This window comes from Lytechinus pictus, chromosome 5, assembly GCF_037042905.1.
Source record: "Lytechinus pictus isolate F3 Inbred chromosome 5, Lp3.0, whole genome shotgun sequence".
Classification (NCBI taxonomy): domain Eukaryota; kingdom Metazoa; phylum Echinodermata; class Echinoidea; order Temnopleuroida; family Toxopneustidae; genus Lytechinus; species Lytechinus pictus.
Window position 1 is genome coordinate 46,583,161 of NC_087249.1, and position 17,551 is coordinate 46,600,711.

The following is a 17,551-nucleotide window of genomic DNA, read 5'->3' on the forward strand; positions in this document are numbered from 1 at the left end:
GAAAAGGGAAAGTGGGGATGTGACATCATCAGCCCACCAAATGAAGATTCATGATGATGCACATATATCTGTTTTCACAAAATATTGTTAAACTTTAGAACTCATTAACTTCGTTATTTGTCATCAGATATTGATGAAATTTTTAGCATTTTGCTCTGTGAATTTCACTCTTTTAATTGAGGTATAAATGTTTGCAGCCCAGATTACCCCTTTAAGTATCATCTAAACCTCTGTATTAGTCTCCTGACGTAGCTATACGATTACTCGAACATGCCACATAGAAATATCTCTTACTGGTCCAATCTGTAGAATGGAAGATGAAATACACTGAAGTATTAATAGATAAGTAATGTATAAATTTCTTGTTTTATTAGATTTTTCATTAGCTTTTAAACAAAGAAAGAGCAGTAATTTAATGTTCATTCAAGTCGGGCATAGAGTACAATAAAAGCTTTAAAAAGTCTCAATGTTGAAGACGATGTGATAAATTCAACTCAACTGCAAACTTTGTGAACCAAATAATTTTCAATGAATAGATCAAGTGAAGAATGAACCAAGACCGATCCCTCCCATCCCCCCCCCCCCAAAAAAAAAAAAAAAAATAATAATAATAAAATAAAATGAAATAAAATAAAAAGGATGAAGAAAAACACTGGAATGTTACCAATCACAAAGTCCCAACAATTACATTTAGCAGCTATATAAAATAACAAATATAAAAGTAGGTCTAAATTCCCTAAATTACATTAAATGGTGCTTTAAATGTGTTTGTTTATTTGGGATCTTCATACATGCCTTTGTGCATGAGAGCGGATGTGCTGCTCTGTCTCTAAATTTCGGCATCCATCAGACAAGTTTAGCTCAGACCATGGACCTAGGTCCATGCCATAGAGACATCTCTATGGTCCATGCTCAGACACGCCCCTCTAGCTCTAGCTCTTGGGCTGGCTGGCCGGTTCCGTGCGCGGCATATAGCCTATGGCGGGCCTGTCGGCCTCGGGCGCGGCATGAGATTATCGATTCTTGCTGATCGATCGAGCTAGCCTGGCGTGAGACTGAGAGCTTCAAACGGCCGACAGAAAACGCTCATAAGCAAGCATAGCGAATCGAAGATCTTAGCTTTTCTGACACTGATGAACAGAGATTAATTGTGGTAAGAACTAAATACGAAATATATTTTTTGGTCAATCTGTACTTTTTCCTGTTTAAATGATGCAGGTAATTGAGTTGTAATGTTACTGGGGTCTAGGTGCACACGGGAGGTCATTTAACTTTAGTGTTCAGTACACATGCGATTTTCATGCACATGTTTTCCAATGGGGGTTGTCACAATTATGTGATACAATAATTCGAATTGCACATGAGCTAGATCCCCGGCTATAGCACGTACGTGCATTGTACGAGATAGTCAGTAGAGGCGCACGGCCAATATGGGAGACTGTCTCCCATGAGAAAGATTATCTTCAATATCAAATACTTTTGAAAAGAATTTGGGTATCCAATTTCATAGACGGTTTCCAGTTTGGGAGATCGGAGACCAATTTTCTTTCTGTCTTTGTTTACATTTGCTGCAAAAGGATTACCTTGTTGGCTGCAAATAAAAAGCAGATTCCTCATGAAAAATTACCCCTTTTCACCGTTTACTTTAAAAATTCACTGTCTACTTTTGTTTTTATAAGGATTTTTGTTGTCATGCACACACAAAACAAATTATGGGTTTCTTACCTCAGTGCGACAAAATTTTGGATGGAAAAAATCATGCTTTTGACTTTGTTGGTGTTGTTTCTTTTGTTCTTTTGCAAAGGCAAAGCAAGTCTCCAATAACTTGAAATTGAATAAGGGAGATTGTCCCCCTTATTGGAGAGAGTCTCCCATATTGGCCGTGCGCCTCTACTGATAGTAGCTCGCAGGAGTTTGTGAATTGGTATTCTGAGGAAAATTTCATTTTATCTCTGTAAGATGCACCTATTTTTTAATCAATATCCAATGAGAAACGCGCTTTTATTGCTCGCTCATCTCGCTCAACCAATGGAAATTCATTCCGCCAGGAGGTGTGGCAAAGGAGTGAGATTGCGTCAATTTATTGACTTCAATTGATTTCTTTAAAAAAAATGACAATACTCTCATCTTTTTTTCTAAGTCTATATCACATCTTTTCAAGCATCATTTCAAAGACAATATTAGTCAAGAAAAGTCTTATGAAATTATTCCTGATTGTACAGGAATGACATTATTCAGGTGTTATTCTCAATAAATGTATCATTTTTCTTCATTTTCATGTCAACATTTTAGAGTAGATTCACCTAGAAATACTGATGATCTAAACACTGATCCAAAATGGCTGCCAAGTGCCAACCCCCCCCCCAAAAAAAAAAAAAAAAATCACAGTTATGGCCACAACTTTTTTATTTGGTGGTCTTTTTCTCTGGTTTTGGTGTCTATTCATATTGCCTGCCCCAAAAAACATAAGAATAGACACCAAAGAGAAAAATACCACCAAATAAAGAAGTTGTGGCCAAAACTGTGATTTTGGGGGGTTTTGGTGGCCATTTTTGATTTTGGCCCAGCACACTTTTTTCTCGGACCCAAGACAGAAAATATTGTCATTTCACATTGAGATACATTAATACAAGGAATAGAAAAAAACTGTTGACATATTAAAATGACAAAAACAAGTATTTTTGACCCATGTATAGCCCACTCCTAATGAAAGTGAAATTTTATGTTGATTTTGGTTTGAGGTACAGTCCGACCTCTCTTATCCGGCCTCCCCTTATCCGGATCTCTCTTTTATCCGGACGCACACTTGCCAAGATTTCTTTTTCCAATTCAATCTACATGTAGATGTAGTACATGTACATGTACGTTGGGAAATGAGATTTCAATCTAAACTCAATCCTATTCGCAAACTCACTATGAATGCATATATTTTAAAATATTAAAATAATTTAAAAATACCTAAAACAACATTATTTTTCATGAAAACATCTTGCCCAAATCTCCAAAAGATTTTGGGTCTACAGGATAATTTTCCAGTAAATCAGGGCGCAGCGCAAACATTTCATCACTATCTCTTTTCATTTCCCGGGGAAAAAACAACACATGTCTCGCTAGCTAGCGCTAAAGGCCTCAATATGGACAGCGCCATCTATCATGTTTGAACCTACAGTATAACAATGGCTGACATTGCGTAGCTGCGATACCCGCCGCGATGATCTAATTGTAAAACTTAGTGTCATCGAGTCGTTCTCATTCTTTCGAGGTATGCTCGATGTATACCTCAATCATTTTAGCAGGTAAATCATCCAAGAGTTTTGGCCATCGATCGATTTCTTTTCCATATAAATAGGCCTACTGCCTATTATTTGGACTGACACTGCAGTGAATACTGTCTGTACGCCCACTACAATATATCACGTGTAGCTACCGCTGTTGGGGAGGCAGCTGCGTGTATTTAATATTGGGTCTCCCAGATCCGGATAAATCCCTTATCCGGATTGGTGCTGGTCCTAACGTGTCCGGATAAGAGAGGTCGGACTGTACTAATAGAAATTGTGGCCTTGTTTTGATAGAATGCTGTGCTGGACACAGGGATGCTTGCACTTCACTATGCAAACTATATTTTAATTCATAAATTGGCTGGATGATGTCATGTAATAAACAAATTTAGAAAACTGCATTTTAAGAATATTAATGTACAGTAGGAATAATATACATGTAAGTCCAAAAACGAAATCGATAAAACTTCTGAGGGTGATTTTTCTGGCCGCTGTGCCAAATCTTTGCATACGATTACGTAACAAAGGCTATGAGATGGGTGACTAACCTTGCTGTAATTTAGATTATGGTGTACCAAATAACGTAGAAGCAACATGCACATGGCCGTGTGTTGCTGCCCTCTACATTCAAATATGTAACAGCACAAAATCCAAAGTGGCGGATAGGCAAAAGTTGTTGACTGCTAAGAACAATGTCCAAAAAGCCCCTAAATCATCGATAACATTTCGTCCATCCCTAAAATAATGCTAAGAACGTGTAAGGTGAGGATGTATTCTTGCCATAATATGTTTTTTTACGGAACGCGGATTTTAAAGCATTGTTGGTACAGTGGCAGATAGAAATTTTGACCAACACGAGTATTGTGACATCGCTAGTCAATGCAATGTGTATTGATTTTGTATGTAATAAACGGAATTGTCACCTGTCGATAAAATGTTCTTTTGTCGATATAGTTGTCGATATCGGTAAGATATTTCTTAGCGATAAATGGACAGAGAATTTTCTTACCGATAACAGCACTAATTATGACATCATTGGACAAGCAAGGTCCTGACAATGAAGAGTGTTACAAGTAACAATGCACCATTTGTAAAACTACAATGCTATTTCAATATTTTCCCCTCGTTTTTTTTATAACAGATACTAGTAATCCTGACTGAGCGTAGCCATGCAGCCAATCGGGGATGCAGAGATTGGAGTGTCGACATTCTATGCCTCTAGGTATGCTAATGACCAGTGTGGAGCGGATGGCCTCCCACTCACTCCTAGTTCCATCAAAATTCTGGGGCGGTTCCAAGCCCTCAAGGTCCTTCACCACCCAAGACTTTGCCAGTACCTGGATGCTGTCAGGGGTAAACATGGTCAGTTGAGTGTCGTATCAGCTCTTTATGGTTATTTATGAACATTTATGAAAGTATTCCTGGGTGAATTGGCTCCAAATTTTTAACTGAAAATAAAGGAAAATGTCAAAAAGGAAAGAGGAAGAAGTATTTTGAAATGGAAAAAGTCATTGGGAGTAAGATTCTTGTAGAATGAATTATTTTTTTGTATAAAGACTTTCCTTGACTAATGTCTTTGAAATGGTGCTTGTAAAGACATCAAACAAATAAAGGTGTGCTGGTGTGTAGTGCAATTCAATAAGTTGAAGAAGTCTAACTCCTTTGCCACACCTCCTTGTGGAAATGATTTTCAATTGTCAGCGCTGACTATTTTAGTCAGCGCCGACAGTTGTCGGATCAAAATGTTGATGAAATCACCCCCAGATTTATTACAAGCAAACATATTGGTCAAATTCTTCTAGGGTTATGGCTACATGTATTTTAGAGCTTTCAATTTTGAATATCATAAATAATGGATGTTCTTTGATAAAAATAAAAAGGTGCGAATTAGCTTGATAATGGGAATTGCAGAGCTGCCAAGTAGTACGATTTTTCCGTATTTAGTACGTTTTTGCAACCAAAATACGGCAGTACGTTTTTTCTTTAAAAATACGTTTTTTTGTATTTAAAAAAAAAAAAAAAAAAAATCATCTCTATATGTCTCTATATCATAAAACGTACACAAATATGGTTATTAGATCAATGTAATTTCAGGTAACTTGTTTTTTTTTTCAATCATTTTGTAAAAACCAGGGTGAGATATACACAAGTTTCAATGTTTTTTTTTTTTTTCATCTGCAAGAGCAGTGCACATTTTAGCTTGCATGCAGCTTGAGCGCCGTGATGGGCGAGTGCGCCAAGCATTTTATTATGAAATACACTTTTTTGGGGAAAAATACAAAATATTTATCTCACACGGTAAAAATACTGATTTTGGGGGATAAGAATTCTGAAAATGCAAAATACAACTTGGCAGCTCTGGAATTGGTACAAAGTCTAAGAGCCTCCTTCAGAATTATATATATGTACATGCCCCTGTGGAGAAAACTTTAAGTTACTAATACTACTTTTAAATCCTGCTGTAGAAAATCAATTTTTATGTACAAAAGAGACCTGACAAAGTTTAGTACTTTTGTAATTAATTCTTTATGTCATCCCTGTGTCACATTTGTTCAAGAGGTTAGAATTCTGTGACAGTAAAGAATGACATTGCATTCTTAGTGACAATAACTGTGCCAACGATTTTGTTTCTCTTCAGAGCGCTTGATTATTGTTGCTGAACATTACAGCAATAATGTAGGACTTGAAGCTAAGAAAGGAACGTTCAAGGAGTAAGTAAAAAATTTTCTTCTTCATTATTTTTTTTTGACATTATGCATTCTACTTGGTATTGCCAGTCAGTTTCTTATTTTGTAGCAAGACTTCAAATTATTTCATTATGTCTGCACGAGACACCCTACCAAAGTTGCCTGTGTCATTCACGCGGGATCCTGCAAGTGGGGCTTTTCATTGCCAATCTTCACATTTCATCAGAGACAAAACAATTGGAAATGGAGGAAAATTGCTTTGAAAAGATGCAAAGGATATATTATAGTGGAATTCCTGCAGGCATTCGGCAAGGTGCCTCAGTCGACTCTGTTGTGACCACAAGAATCTGTTTGACTAAATAGAAATTCAATTTCGATTTGTTGAATAAAACATGTTTTGTTAAATATATGCTGAAAATTTGAGACAACTTTAGGTAATTAGAGGCTGTTCTCACTCAGTTCCTTAAACTAGTTTAGTGGAAACTAGTTTAGTGGAAACTAGTTTAACGCTAAGTGAGAACGGTCGAAGCGCTCTTGGAAGCGCTCTTCCAAACCAGTTTGGAAGACCACCTCGCGATGTAGTTTTCAAGATCGCTTCGCATCGGAAAAGTGGTTTTAGCGTAAGTGAGGACACAACCGTTCTTCGGGAAGCGATCTTCGCACATTTTTAGCGCGCTACTCCACACGACAGGTGTAGAATGCCTATGCTGCGGTTTCGAATTTCGCGCGAAACGTGTCTCCCCACTGAGAGCGTTTCCATAGCAACAAGAGCGCTATACGTGAAGTGATTTTGAAAACCACTTTCGTGTGATCAAGTGAGAACGCTAGCAAAGCGATCTTCCAAACTGGCTTTCTGAACCGGTTCCCAGTAAACTAGTTTTAGGAACGTAGTGAGAACAGCCTTTTATTCGACTTATGGTAGGTTGACAAAAGCAGACTTTAACGATTTATAGAAAATTTCAAAATTGGTAAAACATTTTATTCAGAATACTCTAAAACTTTAGTACAATACTTAAAAGTGGCTATTTCAAAGTCTTTGATGTTTCAGATCTTCAGACCAAGTGATGATTAGACGAACTACATGTAGCATTTAGACCAAATAGACCGAGTGTGTTGGCCATAATTGTGTTTGAAGATCTTAAACTCAATCCATCTGCCAGTATATATCAAGTTTTAGACAAATATGATTAAGTGCATGTAAAATGGGAGGATTGTCATTTACCATTAAATTTGTGATAATCAACCCACCAAATTGTCAATTTGAGATACTTATAGATTGTTAGTGATCTCATCATTCAACAGTCCATATCCTCCCTTTATTTTCTTCAGGTGTATTCCCTCTTTCACAAGTCACCAGACCATTTTCTTCAGCTTTCACATCATGTCATTATCAAAGTTGGAATGCTCTTAAAGGTCATATATACATGTAGGTCTATTCATTTACTTATTACTTTTTCTTTATTATATTTCAGTCCAGGTCAAATTCTCTCTGTCATCCATGAGACACTAGAAGGGCTTAGTTTTATGCACAGTCATGGCCTAGTTCACCGAGGTCTTAGTCCATCCAACTTATTACTAAACCCACAGGTAAGATTGCATATCCAGGTGGCATGGGAATCACAATTTTTAAAGAATTTGATACCGGTAGTTTAACTGTTTGCATGCTGAATTACTTTTGGGAGGATAATATTTTTTTGTTATTTTCTTTAATTCAAGATTTCCATACTGCACCATTGATACTTATGATTATTATATAGATGTTAACCAAGAACTATTACCTTTTATTAGCTTCTCTAATTTGAAGGCAGGGGAGAAAGCTAATTATTACGATTGTTGAATTTAATTAAAAAGCGCTCACTGTTGTCAGTCTTGAAAAATGACAGATTTTAGCCTGTTGAAGAAGATTTAACATCACTTCATGTATATCAAACATTTTCCATATAGACCCTAATTATATCAGGAGTAGGGATCATTGGGTAAAATTCGATTACAATGTGTGCTGAAAAGGTGATTTTATTTTTCATAATTCTGTTGGACCAAGATCATCATGACCTGCTTGAACTCAATAGAGCTCTCAATCATGATTCTGTGATGTCAGCTGTAATGCTGTGCTTTTAGATTTGATTTGTCTTGCAACTTGTGCCTATGTGCATTCCAACTTGACATTCTACTAAAGGAAAAACTTAGATTTTCTGTGCGCAATATAAAGACCGGAAATCAAAGAGAATCAGCTGTAGTAAAAAAACAATACCTTTTAAGAGAAGCCAAACTTGTGATATCATGATAATAATAATAAAATATAGGGCAATTGTATTATGCATATATCTGCCTTGTTAGGTGCTTAATGCGCTCCTATATATCTTTATAGATAGGGGTCCTTCTATATAGGGTCACTAAAGCAAATTTGGCTGTATATCACTGTTCTTGTTTTTGTTTTTTGTTGTTGTTTTTTTGTTATAGGGCCGGGTGAAGCTGGCAAAGTATGGACTCTATAACATCACCAACTGTGGAGCTGATGTGCCGTTTCCCATAGGGTAAGAAAAGAAACTCTGGTTATTTCCTTGGTTAGAATCCATCCATTGAAATCAGAAAAAATAGTACAATAAATCAAGTTTACTTTTATTATTATTTTTTTTCATTTTCAGGTAAATGATCTTGTTTTACAGTTATGATCTGCATGCTTTAAACGTACAAATACGGGGGGGGGGGGGGCTAATGATTAGTAACTAAAATCTTTTGGGGGCCCTATTGCCCTTCTCTCTCTCTCTCAAATCTTTCCACTTCCGAATACGGGTAATATAAATCTGCCCATTTTCCTTCCTATTGCATATACCCTCATTTTTATCAAAAGTACAATTTTCCAAAGTAGTATTCAATCTGATTGATTTGATTCAATTTCTGATTTCATTCTATTCATCATCATCCACAGCATCATAACATATGATTATAATATTTTGAGGTGCATTTTAAGTGGTACGAAGATAAAAATTGAAAAGGATCTGTGAAAGCCTATCTTTTAACCCTAATAAGACTTGACATTTTTTTGTGATAAATCTGCTGCACAAATTTTTTTTACCACGTCGCTCGCTGACTTTTTGCTTACAAGTCTCACGCAACTTTTGAGACCAAAATTGCAACCCCTTATACATGGTTACCAAATTATGCAACATTCTGTAAGTGTAAGCAGACCTAACATTGCTCAAAAACATGAATTTGTGTACAAATCCAATGCAAATAGTCATTGGTTTTAGCCAAAATTCTTAAATGTATCATTATTTGTCCTTGTACTGATTAAATTCAATTAATTTCATCCTGTTTATGGCCAGAATAAAGTCCCAGACAATTTCCATTAAAAAAACAATTTTTTGATAAACAAAAATAGATTTATAAGAAATTTAACAAACAATGAAATACATACATGTAAGAAAAATATTATAATATTGACATTTGATCAGAATCTTATCAAGGGTCTGTGAATAGAATATTAGCATTTTAGGGGCCTTATTAGTTAATTAGAGCAATATTTTGATTTTACGCATAAATAAACAAAATTGATTAGATGAGATTTTTTGAAGAATTTGATCATACTATTTTGTACATTATGCCATTGGCAATGTGCATGCATATTTTTGTTACAATCACGCAAATGCTGGCCAAGATCATTAGGTCTTCTTAGGCGTTTGAATAGCCCAGCCCAGTCTTTTGAGGGTTAAAGAGAATAGCATGTTAGAGGTGAAAAAAAAGCACACACTAATGTTGATTGGAGTTTGGATTCTTTTGAAATTAGTGGCTAACAAGGTATTCCCATCTGTCTTTCATCTCTCGAAGCCAACCAAGATACATGGCACCAGAAGTGCTCACCCCAGGCCCTATCGTACCTACCAACGGAGACACGCCCACCACGCCCCTCCCACCCAAGACGAACATCTCCTCTGGTCCCAAGGGGGATATATGGTCACTGGGAATGGTCATCCTAGAACTGTGCTTGGGTCAGGCTCTCTGGCCAGTGGCCACTCTCCCACAGATATTGGCCAAGGTGATGCTGCTGGGGAAGCATGGAGAACAGAAGCACCCTCTGGACACCATACTCGATGAGCATGGGGGGCGACAGAAGCTTGAGGTGGGAACCATTTTTATTGTCACTCTAGTGGTCGATGGAACCTCCCAAGAGTTATGGTTTAATCAGAGCTGTCGAGTAGTACTTATTTTCAGTGATTAGTACTAAACAAATGAGAAGAATACCGATGGTGTCATGCAAAATACTAATTTCTTAAATTTCAGTTTTATGTGTTGTCTTATGGTACAGTATTTTTGTGAAAATAATGATTTCCTTACCAAGATACTGATTTTCCGCCAATGAAATACTGAAATTTTCTTGTTCAGAATGGCATCTCTGCTAAATGCCAGTGCCACATGATATTTAATGCACACTCGTGTAATAATAGCCAGTAGTACGCAACCTGTGAGAATGATTTGACCAATGTGTTGATGCGTTTTATACCCCATGCAGTTGGGATCTTTAAGTGCGACTCTGTAAAGTAATTCTTAATCTTTGTGAAAAACACCACTGGAGTCAACAGTTCTGAAGAAGTTTTGTGAGAACCATGATTACATAAAGTGCAACTGTGAACTTATAGTCCTTGGTGGTGTTTCACAAAGATTTAAGTTTGACTAAAACTTGCACTTTGTTTTCTAATTGTGTGTGGTATACGGTATTACTCATCACCATACAGGTCAAATCGTGTGATTCATACATGCACTACTGCTATATGCTTATAGCACCTCCCTCAACTCTCAGGTTAAGCCAACATGTTAATACCTACTTGCGATGCAACAATCATGACCAGGGGGGTGTTTCACAAAGATTTAAGTATGAATTAGAGTCGTACTGGGATGTTGACGCGTACATGATATGCAACGTGCAATCTTATCGATCAATACGCAGTAGTGCACGTTCTCTTGGCATAATCTGACCAATGCATTCATGCCTTTTATAACAAACACAACCAGGCCGTGCGACTATAAAGTCAAACTTAAATCTTTTTGAAACACCCCCAGATGAGCTAAATCCGATATGGTTCATTGCAAAAAGCACCTTAGTAGTGGTCTAACGGGTTCTGACTCTCGCCTTAGAAACAGATGGTCTTCAACAAGAAATAGATCCACAATGTGCTGCACTCAACCCAGGTGAGGTGAACGGTTACCCGGCAGTATCAATTTCTTGAATGGACATTAAGCAGCTTGAGCTGGATAGCTGAAGCTGGGATAATGTACATGTATAGTGCGCTATTGAATAGGCAACTAGATTTTCCATGCGTATAAATGCTATATATTATTATTATGATTAAAATGATATTCATACACTATTCTTTTTGATTGAATTTTACAGATGTACCCTTCTGGTCTGCAGTCGTTTTTGAGAGCATGCCTGTCAGCGTCTCCTCTAGAAAGGTAGCCTTTGACATAGCACTCTTATTAGAAGTCTCTTTGCAGTTTCATTAAACCCTATATAGCCCGGGTTATTTTGAAGTTACATGGCCGGGGTCCCCCCCGATCTTGGCCGTTGATCACACGATCGGGTTGAAAATAGGCACACATGTCACCTATGACGTAATCTCCAAGATTGGGTAGTTAATACCCAAAGTTATGAACATTTATTTTTAAGTGATACATAGTGCTAATATGCATAAAATCATAATTTGGCTGTAAATCTTTTTTTTTTATATAGCTCCAAAATGGCTATGTTTTGGTCTGGACTCTGTTACATGTATTTTCAGCCGGGAGAACCCCAATAACAACGAACATGATCTATTACCATTCCTTTCCAGACCAAGCACCGCTCAGCTGCTCGAGAGCGATATGCTGGTTGGTATGAAGCCTTCCGAGCTTCTTCCGCCCAGTAGTCTTACCATGTTTAGATACCAGGGATTGAGATGCAAAGACCTTCAACTGGACACTGACCAGGACGATAGCCAAGAAGGTAAGGGCTACAACCTTGAACTTTGAAGAATAGTGCCTTTCAATTTAATTTCAATCTATCAGTCTATGATATACATAGAAGCATTTCCTTCACTGGATTTTACATTGAAAATTGCACACGTCGACATTACTATACACATAATTAATTAAATTAATTAAATTAAACATGAAAGAAAATTACATAAGTAGACATGACAAATAAAGTGGTGAAATGTATGGGGAAAAAAGAGAAAAGGCCAATGGTTCGGCATGTAATCAATCCGGAAAATAAATGCTTAAAAAGGGGTAAACCCTGCAATTCACAAGCCACCTCTGTTTATGCCTTTACCACCATGCAAAAACCTTGATAATAAACAACAATTCAATGATAAATTAAGATTTAGAGTTTAGACAACTGTTAAAAGACATACACAAATGCATAAGCAGCTCTAAAGCTATCCTTGATTGTAAATAGTCTGTATATCAGTGCTAGGTGCTTGGTAAAGTGAAATTCAAATTTCACTTTACAGTAAAAGTGAGTGTGCAACAGGGAAGTAAAATTTGCCTCTTAGTTTACTACAGTTATACATGTAGCTATAAAGGCTACATGTTAATGTGCCCAGCTGCCATTAAATGAATGAAAGAATGAGTGAGTGAGTGAGTGGATAGATGGATGGACGGATTGATTGATTGAGTGAGTGAGTGAGTGAGTGAGTGAGTGAGTGAGTGAGTGAGTGAGTGAGTGATTGATTGGTGGATTGATTGATTTAAAAAGAAATTAATTAATCAATTGATTATTGGATGGATGAATGCATGAATCTATGAATGAATAGATAGATAGATAGATAAATAAATAAATAAACATATAAATGAATGAATGAATTAATTGTTCAATTAATTATGTTTGATCAATAGAGGATGAGGACCACATGGCCGAAAGACCAATGAAAGAGGTTTACTATCTGTGGACGCTAGCAGGAGGAGACTTGGAAGGAGAACTCAAGAAGAAAGGCTTGCTCAGAAGTCAGCCTCCGCTATGTGCCCTCGCCAAGTAAGCATCTCAAGATGGTTTTTACTTAGGAGTCCCAAGTTTTCCGCAATACAGAAAACTGGAAAAAAAATCACAGAATTTAGGAAGAAACATAATTCCATGGGAACGCACTTGAAATTTAAATTACGAAAAATTATGGAAATCCCACCAAAAAAAAAATGAAACAAAACTGCATTAGTGAATAATCAGCCCATCAAACCTCCTCACTATGTTTGATATCTGTATGTCAAGCTTTATTTCCATGGAAACTTTTTTTCTAATATTTTCACTATTCATAATTGCTTTTTAATATATTTTTTAAGTAGTTGTCATCAACAAACACGGAATGTGATGTTTAGAATGCCCAAAAAGACGGAATAGGCAATTCATAAAGTGTAAAATTGGGGTCTCTAAATTTACTGTCGATAACAGAATTGGTCACAACTTGATAAGCCAGAAGATGTGTGCATTGCAAGAGGGGCATTTTAGCAAATGAAAAAAAAAGTGTAAAATTTGAAAACCAGGGTGTTAAGAGAGTAAGCACCTTTAAGAAACATTGATCGGTGTACAGATCTTAAATTTAAATATGTTTAGAAAAAAGGGAATTCATAACAAGATATTACAGAACAAATGAGAGAAATCAGCAAAGACACAACAAATATCCAAGGCAAGTGAAAGTATATCGAGGCCAATCGAAAGGATACCCAGTGCCAAGTGGTCCCCTTGTCAGACTGTACTTACCCCCCCCCCCCCAACACCACGCCATTATCTCTCTTTAGTTTCACTGGGATACTCTCCTTTATTATCTCTACAGTATTGTAACGGATGATGGCGATATGCACGGCAAGGAGAGAGATACAAGCTCTCTGAACGATGACACCGTAGTCATATTGTCCTTGGAGCAGCTGAAGAAAAGGCTAGAAAACATAGAGGAAGAGGCGTACTATCCTCTTCTTGGAGAGAAGTAAGTTAGACCCTTGTCTCTAATGTTCTTTTTTATATTATTAATGCATCTTGCCATTGCACGTTTTTACCTATATGGGGATATATATATCCCCATACCCAGTTGTTCAATATTACTGTACATCAGGGTGTACGTTATGTTGAAAATCATGTGATATGAACAGAACACTAAATTTTGAGTAAAATCAGACAAATGAATCACTGAAAATATCAAAATTGTATAAGTAATAACAAAGTTATCAAAATTTAGTGTAGGGGAAACAGTTCTATGCATGCCCTCATGGATATGCAACGAGTGAGCTGATAATGTCATCTTCCCATTTACATGTATATTCTTTTTTATTTTATTAAATGAATTATGTTTATTCAATTTTTTCCTCGAAAATTTAAAAATAGGATTGACTACTGATTTACTGTGTAACGTAATCAATACTGAAACTTAAGTTTTTACAAGGAGACATATTTTTAGACACATGTATAAAAAAATGAAATGGTTTTAATTCCATGAAATTCAACACGAAAAAAAAAAGAAATAAGGATATAACATCATCATAAGCCCACCTATTGCATATTCATGATGGGATGCCGATGACAATTTTTTGCAGACTATTGCTGAACTTTAAGATTAAAAAACATTCTTTTTTATCAGACTTTCTAACCTACATTTTCAGCCTGGAGTATCCCTTTAATTTTGTGTTTATTTAATGGGGTAGTATTCTACAAAATTCACCTCGCCTTGATTTGTGAAAGCTTCCTCTCAAAATCATTGCTCGCCGTGACTGCTTTGTTTTCCACAGTCCAAACGAAGGTCTGCCGACATCTCAAAGCAGTTCTGATCTCTCCCAAGTAGCTAGTCTTCCACTCGTGATCAGAGAAAGAGATATAGAATACCAGGTGAAGGATTCAACCTAATGGCCCGAATTCAAAAAGGTGGTTTTGAAAACCCACGGTTGAATCCACGGTTTATACAGATTTCCTGTATAGATTACGCTTATTTTAGCGCGTATTGGGCGCGTGTATAAAAAATTTAATGCTAATGCGCGCTTTTGTCACAGTGCACCAAATTGACGCCTGTTACCATGGTTAGATACGCGATTTTATTCATGAGTCCATTGTTTTTATTCATGAGTTCACTCTTCAAAGAGTGGACTCATGAATAAAATAGCGTATCTTACCATGGTAACAGACGTCAATTTGGCGCACTGTGACAAAAACGCGCATTAGCATTGGACATTTTTTATACATGCGCCCGATATGCGACAAATTAAGCGTAACTTATACAGGAAATCTGCATAAACCATGGATTCAACCATGGGTTTTCAAAACCACCTTTGTGAATTAGGGCCTTTCTGTCTATCAAGGCACAATTGATGTCAAGTCACTTGATTCCCCTTAAAGGGGAAGTTCACTCTGACAAAAAGTTCATTGTAAAAATAGCAGGAAAAAATAAAATATTGGCAAAGGTTTGAGGAAAATCCATCAAAGAATAAAAAAGTTATTAGAATTTCAATTATTTGATTTGTGACGTCATATGCAAGCACCTTTCCTACAATATACATATCGCATGGTTAAAAATTAATGAAATATAATTTTCTCAGAAAATTGAAATTTGTTTTTATTATTTCACACCCGCTCCTGAAAAGATAATAATACATAAGTCATTATGAACCATTGAAAAAATCAAATTTATGCATTTTATATAACATAACATATGGGGCAGCTGCTCGTTTATGATGTGACAAATCAAAAATTTGAAATTCTAATAACTTTCTTGATATTAATGGATTTTCCTCAAAACTTCACCAATATCTTTTATTATTTTATCTGCTATTTTTACAATATTGTTTTGTCAGGGTGAACTTGACCTTTAATGTTACCAGCTGTTCAGTTGAGGGAATAAACCTAAATATATTGCTCTCCTAGGGTTCTCCCTACTTACCCTTTGGTGCTCTATCTTTCAGGCAGATGATAATAATAATAATGACAATACTATTGATAATGAGAATGATAGTAATTTAACAACGATAATAAAAGTAATAATGAAAACTACAACAGTATATCAACACCGTTACCGATAATGATAATATTCATTTATAAAGCAAATGAAATATTACGTGTACTTTATAATGATTCTATTTGTTTTTAAAAGAAGAGACAGAGGTCTCTTTCTGGGTTCACTTTGTTGAATTAAGTTCCATTTTGAATAGGATTTTTAAGGGCAGAGCTCTTTTGACGAACTGAGATAATCATGTCAGTACTTGAATTCTCTTTAGAAACAAAGACGAGCACACTGATACGTACTATGGTGCATGCATGTAGAACCATTTTATTTAGAAAATACTTTCAATGGCTGTATGCATTGTAGATTGTTGGCTATACTGGCCTGTCATAGTTGCAATTAATTGGATCAATTGCAACTCTTTGTAAGATAGACCCCTGGGCCCCGTCATACAAAGAATTGCGATAGATCCGATTAACCACAACTATGGGAAGCCAGCAACATCAACATCTTAAATGCATGTTTATTCATTATACTTGCTAGATATGTATTTATACATTCAAAGTTTTCTTAAAATTCAGTGTATTTCTCTTTGTTTGCAAAGTGCAAATATCCTGTAGAAAAAATTATGACATGACATTGATGGATTTCTATATAGTTGAGGTCAATGAGATCAATCGCAGCTCTCAGAACCCAAGTCTGCACTTTAATACTATAATAGCTTTCACTTTATTTTTTCCCTTTATATCAGTTCCACCGTGTGGTGTTGTTTGACCGTCTGTTGAAGGGTTATCCGTTCACGATAGGGAGGATATGGAAGGAAGCAAGGACTGATATTCCTACCATGTATAGAGATGAAACATGGGCAGCCTTACTGGGGGTTGAGGTGAGTTTTATGGTTTGGAAAATATTATACAAAACCTTGTCATGCCTTTGCACACTAGCTCGTAGCCCAAGATGTATTGATAATGATAGTGATGATGATGATGATGATGTTGTTAATGATGATGATGATGGTGAGGATGATGATTATGATGATGGTGGTGAGGATGATGATGATAATGATGATGATTGATGATGGTGCTGGGTGGTGGTGGTGGTAGTAATGGTGGTAGTGGTAATGGTGGTGGTGTTTGTGGTGTTTTCTGGGGGGGGGATGATGAGGAAGAAAAGGATGAGGTTGATGATAATGAAGGTTATGAGGTTGGTGATGATGAGGTTGATAATGATGAAGAGGATGATGATAGATGATGTTCCTGATTATTATCTTTGTAACAGTTAGTAATTGTGGTCAGTAATAATGAAAATGGTGATGGTTGTAATGCTGATACTGTTGCTGTTGATGTATATTTCAATAATGCCCCCCCCCCCCCAAAAAAAAAAAAAAAAAAATAATAATAATAATAATAATAATAAATAAAAATAAATAAATAAAATGACAATAATAATAAAAATTAAAAAAATGATATATAATAATAATCATAATGATAGTAATAATAATTATAATAATAAAATAATAATAAATGAAAATGTCAATAAATAAATAAATGAAATAAATATAACAAAAACTAAATATAAATATTATGAATAATAAAAATTAATAAACATTTTAAATAAGAAAATGATGAGCATCAAG

General features: G+C 36.0%; 1 protein-coding gene across 1 annotated transcript in view; it reads left to right on the forward strand.

The window, feature by feature from the left end:
- Positions 1-825: 825 nt before the first annotated feature.
- LOC129261214 (TBC domain-containing protein kinase-like protein) overlaps positions 826-17,551 on the forward strand; it is a 28,695-nt gene continuing 11,969 nt past the window's right edge. The window contains exons 1-12 of the mRNA XM_064099100.1: positions 826-1,153; positions 4,420-4,640; positions 5,917-5,989; positions 7,438-7,552; positions 8,426-8,499; positions 9,794-10,085; positions 11,355-11,416; positions 11,794-11,945; positions 12,839-12,974; positions 13,768-13,917; positions 14,714-14,810; positions 16,667-16,801. Of these exons, the coding sequence (XP_063955170.1) occupies positions 4,448-4,640; positions 5,917-5,989; positions 7,438-7,552; positions 8,426-8,499; positions 9,794-10,085; positions 11,355-11,416; positions 11,794-11,945; positions 12,839-12,974; positions 13,768-13,917; positions 14,714-14,810; positions 16,667-16,801 (1,479 nt within the window). The 5' untranslated portion in view covers positions 826-1,153; positions 4,420-4,447. The remainder of the gene's footprint in view (positions 1,154-4,419; positions 4,641-5,916; positions 5,990-7,437; positions 7,553-8,425; positions 8,500-9,793; positions 10,086-11,354; positions 11,417-11,793; positions 11,946-12,838; positions 12,975-13,767; positions 13,918-14,713; positions 14,811-16,666; positions 16,802-17,551) is intronic.